Source organism: Alosa pseudoharengus, unplaced genomic scaffold (genome assembly GCF_046254945.1).
Source record: "Alosa pseudoharengus isolate Yale_2024_CS ecotype anadromous, Long Island Sound unplaced genomic scaffold, YU_APseudo_1.1 YU_APseudo_1.1_scf_21, whole genome shotgun sequence".
NCBI classification, from domain to species: Eukaryota; Metazoa; Chordata; class Actinopteri; order Clupeiformes; family Clupeidae; genus Alosa; species Alosa pseudoharengus.
In genome coordinates this window covers 30,927,475-30,935,017 of record NW_027468674.1, presented here as the reverse complement: position 1 = coordinate 30,935,017, position 7,543 = coordinate 30,927,475, and the positions used below count along the sequence as shown (strand labels likewise).

General features: G+C 40.8%; 1 protein-coding gene across 1 annotated transcript; it reads left to right on the top strand.

Annotated features, from left to right (window-relative positions):
- Window positions 1-6,273: 6,273 nt before the first annotated feature.
- Window positions 6,274-7,149, top strand: LOC143138327 (myeloid-associated differentiation marker-like protein 2). The gene has a single exon (XM_076298823.1). The coding sequence runs from the start codon at window positions 6,274-6,276 to the stop codon at window positions 7,126-7,128; it is 855 nt and encodes a 284-aa protein (XP_076154938.1). The 3' UTR covers window positions 7,129-7,149.
- Window positions 7,150-7,543: the final 394 nt, after the last annotated feature.

Sequence of the window (7,543 nt, the reverse complement as noted above, 5' to 3'; positions counted from 1 at the left end):
GATTATACCGGTGTATTCCTGCACACAACACAGTTACAACCCTCCCATCCATGCTCCTGAAGGAACATGTTAATTGCCTGGAATGGTGTATGGCTCATCTTGAAGAGCAAGTTGCTGAATTTGACCAAAGGCAAGGCAAGTTTATTTATATAGTGCATTTCATACACAGACAGGGGTAATTCAATGTGCTTTACATAAACAAAAGCAAGGAATAGTAAAATATTTTTTTCATAAAATAGCAATAGTTAAACATAATTTAAAAAGTAAAGTGCATAATATAGAATAGAATAATTACATAAAACATAAAAGACACAAAGTTGATTTATTAATAGACAGGGCCCTAATCTTGGCGATCTAAAAACCCATGGTCACTGGTGAATAGCTTAAATAAATGTAGGGGTTTGTCCAGTTCACATTGGGGGTGGTTTTGGGCACCTGGTACAAAAAGGCAGTTCTTATGTTTTTTAATCAGTCATGGGTGTGTTTTGGGCGTAACATCCTTTAAACCAATGAGAGCGACACCTGTCATTCCCTTTAGCAGCAAGCAGCGCGACTTCAAACAGTGCATCAATATTTTGATGGTGACCAGCACATTTGAAGGAATCTGTTTGCACGTGAGACCGTATGGAACAGGTATTCCACTAACTATGTTTATCTAAAACCTGTTTGTGACTAGCAGAGTATAGGCTACACACATCTGCACTCGTCTATTATTTGAACTCATAGGCAAAGTGAAACTAACTTCACTGTGGTGTCATAGTCAACGACAAAACAGTTATACACAGTTAATTACTTTCACTATTGACTGACAATGGATTACCATCGAAAACATAGCCTGAAAAAAGCAACACATACCCCAACAATGTTCGAATGACTGAATAAAAAACTTTGCTGCTTACATCTTGTGACAGTGCGTCTTCAGCTGTGCTTCATATGCACATTTCGCTACAGACCAGGTTTTTCTGGGTCAGTGGTGTAATGCTTTTTAGATGGTGTAAGATAGCGATTTTTAGATCACTAGACCACGCCGTGTATGTCGTTAATTGCCACACTGTGTAATAAAAGAGAAGCGCATGGCGAAAAATTCCAGTAAGATAGGAATAAACTTTGTGTCATGTTACACTACGCTATGCACTGCATTTTTGATTGTCAAATTAGAGCCGACAGAGTCAGAAGACTGAATATTTTGCATCCAAACCAAAGGCTGCGTATTACATGTAGTTCACCAAAGGATACCTCCATGCTGAGCTATAAGCCCTCTTTATCAAGCACATTACAGTGTATGTTTACTGTTGAAACTGTATGTTCACAATAAGATGCAGTGTCAAGCTGACAAAATACTGTATTATCAGGTTAATAATATCTAATTACCACTGACTGCACATAAATGTAAGACAATGTTTATGGTGACATGTTATTCTAATCCCACACAAATATAATAGTAATACTACTACTACTACTACTACTACTACTACTACTACATATGTCCATTGAGTATTTAAAACTGGTTAAGAGTGTGTTGAAAGGATAAATACAAGTCCTCAGCAAAAAAGTGAACACCTTAGATGGAGTGTATGCAATGTCAATTTTTTTAATTATTATCAATAATTGATTCGTTTTTGTTCTATCATCTGTGAATAGGTCTAAGTGAATAACAGGAACACACAAACAATTAAAGGTGCAGTCGGTGATTGTGCAGGCTGTCGCGTTTGTTCATGTTTATATTTAAATGTATTAGCTATTATTATGTATTATTATGTTTAACCAAGGACCAAATGAAATATGCCTGAGAGGCTCATCCCTACCTTCAGTATTCCCAGAAAAACTTCTTGCAGGGTTTCGTTTTTGTTTGGGGGCAGGCTGCTTTTCGGAGTTTAACGACGAGTTTTCGGAGCCTGGGCTGCCTATAGAGACCGTTTTTTTTTTACAGTTATACTCACGGAATGGGCAGCTAGCAGTCGTGAGGAGATGATTGCTGAATGTGACAAAAATATTATGGGCTTGAAAAAGCGTATGATCGCTGACCTCACCTTTAAGGAACTTTTCAACTTTTACGTGATAAAAGGAAATGATTAAATGATACTAAAAAACATAAATGGTCACGGATCCGCCAAAATGAGCCAGCCTCTTTACGACCCTCACCCTCGACCCACACATACACACCCACCCACACACACACTGTCTCTACTTCCTCTTGCTGGTAGGACAATCCCTGTGTACTCCAGCCCTTTCCTGTCCATATTGTGTTGTATTTCTGTGTGTGTGTGTGTGTGTGTGTGTGTGCATGCACGCCTGTGTATTTTTCCCAGTGTGCATGTGCATGTTTGCCAAGAGGAGAGAAACAGAGAGAGGGAGAGACAAGGAGAGAGATATGGAAGGAGGGAGGGGGTGAGAGAGAGAGAGAGATAGAGATGGAAGTGCAGTTCCAGCAGTAAGCAAGCATCCTCTTCCTGACCCTCTCCATGTAAACACAGGACACACCTTACCCTTCACTTCCTTAGTCTCTCCCTCTCTTTCATCGCACACACTGGATAGTCGTTAAACCATGCATGCTCCTCTTGCCCCTGACTTCCTCATGCTCACCCACCCACACAAACTGAGAGAGAGAGAGAGAGAGAGAGAGTAGGCTAAATAAGTGACCCCTGATTTGCTCTAGTGCCCTACTGGTCTCACATGCACTCTGTAGGCTCATACATTTCCAAAATATGGGAAATTATACAAAACACTCACAAAACACATAGCCTACCTTTTCAGCTATCTTTAATTTAGGCCTACTGTGATGTAGAATAATATATTTTGTTTGACTTCTTTACTTAATATAAATATAATTATTTAGGATGGCATAGTTGTCAAATACAAAAAATAAATATATATCGTATTTCGTAGGCTTTGCCTAGGTCTACTTCTTTTTAATCAAAATGACTTGCTAATTATTTTCAGACTAAACCTATGTTGTCAAGTGCTGTGTTTCTGTGAGATTGTCATGACAACAGTTGGGGCTATTCAACTGAATGCAGTAGCGTTGATCGCGATAATCCTCAGCTATTTGCCACCCCTTTGGTTTACAGATTTTCCGTTGTTTTAGCTGTACAACACTGTAAACACTGTAAACACACAACAACAAAGACGTAAACATACAAAGTCAGAAATACAACGTCCTCAGTTTGTGTTCATATGAAGCATACATACCTTCCTATCACAAAGGAGTTAGGGGAAAACAGTGACCGCATAGGAATGCTCTCTCAATAACTCCAAGAAACGCGCGGTCCGAATGCTGCAAGTTTAGCCTAGGTTGTTTTCACCGTCATGTGCCGTGTATGTAGTAATTATTTACCAATGCTGCATAAACCCACTCGGTAGTAAATATGAAATGGACACTCACTGTCTCACATTCCCCGCCCCGTCAACTCATTCATGGTTAAATCCCGCGTTTGGCTTAACCAAGACAACTTGCTCCGCCTCGTTGGTGCCTCGTTCCGCCCAACATCAATCTGCAACAACGAGGCAAACAGAAGCAGCCACCAGCCAGCATTTTAAAATAGCCCTAAAATATACGGCGCAGGTGTCCGACAGTCTCATTGACATCGACTTTTTTGTGATAGGCTACTGTCTAACAGGTGCAGTCAATTGGGACTGCTTTAGAAAAATCTGATAAAAGTTTTAGAAAAGTTGTTGAATAGCATTGCATTTCGATGTCCAGTAGGCCTAGGCCTAGTCAAGTAGCCCAGAAAGGATAAGGCAACGAGAAGCAGGCCACGGTTAGAAGTGGAGGTGTCTTCTGTTGATGTAGGCTATAGACAGATGACTCGAGGACGACGAGAAGTGAGGTGACTGTAGGCTCACAGGTTGGTGAAGTGAGCGCAGATGATAAATACCTATTCCCCTTTATTTTGATGTCAGTGCTAAAGTGTATGGTGATTGGGAAAGACTAGAAAGGTTTAAGACGCTGTAGTTTTGCCTCTCGCTCATGACTCGTGTTTGTTTTCATTTATTTATTGAAACATGAACTATGTTACAAAGCACTAGGACTTAACCCATAACAGTATATCTTTAAATAGATTTCCCCCACCTTCTATAAACTACTGCTCCAGTGTCTGAGCATTGATATAAAGAGAGTTGGGTAAAAAGGATCTGTAAAGTGAAAAAAAAAGAAGAAAGAAAGTGAATTACTCTTACAGCAAACCAATCATCCCAAGAGGCCTTAAATCAATCAAGACAGTGTTTGTTTACTGGGGCTCTGAGAAAAAACATTCATGCTTATTGTCTGAATATTTTTACTCTTGTTGAAATAGCAGAATCAAATCAGAGGAACAATCAGAGCAGGATCATAGTACTCTATATTGCCATCTTATCACAGACTATATACATTTCAGCCATTTAAATGTATTAATATGGTAATGTTACAACAGGCGTTATAGCACCCTGTACTGTCAATACAACACAGTGTTAAGGGGTTTACTTTAACTGTATGTTCCTATGTATACCACAGGGTGGTGTTCTCTCACAGTGATGCATCCGTACAACCTTTACACCTCTGCTGGGTGCCTGGGTCAGCCTACTTCATTCAGCTACTAATAAATAGCTGGTCAGACTCTGAAGTTTGTCTGTTTGAGGCTTATTCAATTTCTTTGTATCTGCTATTTTACCATCTACAATAAATATGATCCAACCTCCAAGTCTTATGTCTTGAATGTAACTTCGAGACAAATCCATTAAGAAGAAAACTGCCCTTAAATATTCAATCTACATAACCTACACAGACAGTCTTATTTACATTGAGCAAATTATTCAATCAGTTTGAATAAATATTAGGAGGAACACATTGGCAATGTACTGTGAGCCTACTAACAATGGAGGACACAACTACATGACACAGAGAAACAACAAACAATTTTCAGTCAATTATGAGACTATGGACATAGTTCCAAGTATATAATTTAAGAGGCTGACATAGACAGAGGAAAGAAGTATAATTTGCAGCTTTATTTGGCTCCTCGTAAAAAAGGCAGAAACACAATGGTGTCACAATCATAACAAGAAAAGGTAAAAAAAATGTGTGTCTATGCAGTTTTTTACAAAAAAAAAAAAGAATCAGGGTACCCCAGTAAATACTATGCCATAGACTTAAAGTATGGAAGATATAAGTGGAATAATAACTGAAGGTAGAAACACACTGGGGTCCTACAAAGCTATGCTGCTTGGCCCCCCATTTTAAGAATAAGGAAATAGATAGTCATAACATTTGTTTCAAAGTGATTTTTGACAAACATACTTGTAAAACTGATAAAAAACATATAATTTCACTTAATCAATGATTTATTACACTTGGGTGTTTGTTATGTTTGTGGGAAATTGTTCCATTGTGGGTGTTGCAGTGTCTAGTATGTGAGAGGTAAGCATATTAGGCTATTATATGTGTTACAGATCTGGGAAGAGATTCTTGAAGATAGATAGCCACTCTGTAGATAAGCGTTAGTGATCTGTGTTTGATTCGGGTGGACATGGGTAACCAGTAGAGGTGACATGCTTGCAGGCTGGGTATGGCCTGGTTAAGGTCTGCAGCGTTATGACCAGGAGGCAGATGGAACATGGTCAGAGATAGCTGGTCATCAGTTAGGCCACCAATGCTAGTGAGAGAGCTAGCAGCCTGGGCTTTTAGCTCGATTGCTAGCACGCTCGACTCCCGAGCTGAGGTTCTGCTGTTTGCGGGTTCGAGTCCGGGTGTGTGCAGGGTTGAGACGCACAGCACAGGTTACACCCAGACCATTCACACTTTTACATCACTCATACTTCCAGTAGTAATCTAAAAACCCATCTCTGTCAAATAGCATCCCCACCGTTACTTGGTTAACTAGATCTACCGCAAAGCGGTACAAAATATGACCGCCGCTCAGTCCTGTACATTCTCTCCGCAAAAATAAACCACCATCTTCTGAGCAACACATCTTCATTATAGGTGTAAGATTTTACATTTCCATTGTTAGAAGCCATACAGGCATGTATTTTCTCTCTCTTATTTTCTATGTCTGTTTTAGATCAAGACAGTATCCATTTCAACGTTACTGTGTTATACATGTTATCCACATCACCTTAGTGGAACTCCTCCTACTTTTAATTCTTCAGGTTTATGACGAGAGAGAGAGAGAGAGAGTGACTTAGATAAGGTTGGCAAATACAAACCCAGCCATACGGTGCGCAACGATCAGTCCACTGGGTCCATTTTCTTTTCAGCTCCTGCGTTGCCCTTCTTCCTCTGTCCAGATGGATAAGATAATGTGCTCCATCGCCTCACTCCTCAGCTGCCGCGGGTTACTGCACTTAGGTGAGATCCTGCTTTGTATTGTCACCTTCATCCTGTCTTCATTCTCGCCTAAGCCACTGCACTCCTACTGGATCTACTGCATGTTCATCTGGCCTATCTGCGCCCTTCTGACCCTGGTCATCACCATAATCGAGTTGTTCCTCATTCACAAGTTCATCCTGTTTTTATGCATGGACTGGGATGACTTCACCACAGGTATAGCCTTCATGGCGTCCCTCACCACCTGTACTGTTGCCATCTGTTACTGCGTGTTCTACGTATGTCTGGTGTGCGTGTGGGACTGGCTAGTGGCAGTACTTGCCATTCTGTGTTGCGCGCTCTACATCACGGAGTTTGTGAGGGATAAATGCGACTCAACGCGCTCTGTGAAGTACCTGGCCGCCCTCCCTGGAACCTTCAAGATCCTGGAGGCGTATGCGAGTTGCATCATCTATATCTCACTGACAGGCTATCATACGCAGGTGCCACTGATCCTGTGCGTGGTGCTCTACATCATTCCCTTTCCTATAATACCAGTGATTGTCATGGTGAACGTGATGAACTCGCTGCGAGTGTGCCTGCCTTTCAACATTTCCCGTCTCGAGAACATCTTTCTCGTCCTCTCTGTGGTGGTCTACATCGTGGCTGCAATCATCTGGCCATTTTACACTGTCCATAACAACCCTCAGCCAGATGACTGCCCAGCAGGTGGGTGTCAGTGGAGCTTCTATTTTTTGGTCACGTTTATGACGTGCGTTAACCTCTGCCTTTTCACTGTGGACTTGGTGTTCACGCTTCTGGGGATATGTGGCTTCCAGCGTGTTTGAGGCACAGACAAGGACCTTGAGGCCCAGACATAGACCTTAATGCACAGACAAGGACCTTGAGGCACAGAGAAGGACCTTGAGGCCCAGACATAGACATTGAGACAAGGACCTTGAAGCACAGACATAGACCTTGAGGTCAGACATGGAGATTTAGCCTTAGTCTGTCTTTTTGTTGTCACATCAATTTAATTTCTATATCCAAAAAGTACATATTTCTAGATTTCAGCATGTGTTTTGTTTCTTTTACTTATTACTACTGCTGTATAAAAGCAATTGAATGATTAAGTTTAGGTTCCATGTATGTTGTGTCTTACTGATGTGTAATAGTTACTCATATAGTAATGCATGCTAAAAGCCAAGCATATGTTCACAAACAAGGTTGCAGGAAATAGATGAAAAATGAAATGCATCCTAA

What these genes read in the sequence shown, in the direction of transcription:
- LOC143138327 (XM_076298823.1), top strand. Translation starts at nt 6,274, where the DNA reads ATGTGCTCCATCGCCTCACTCCTCAGCTGCCGCGGGTTACTGCACTTA.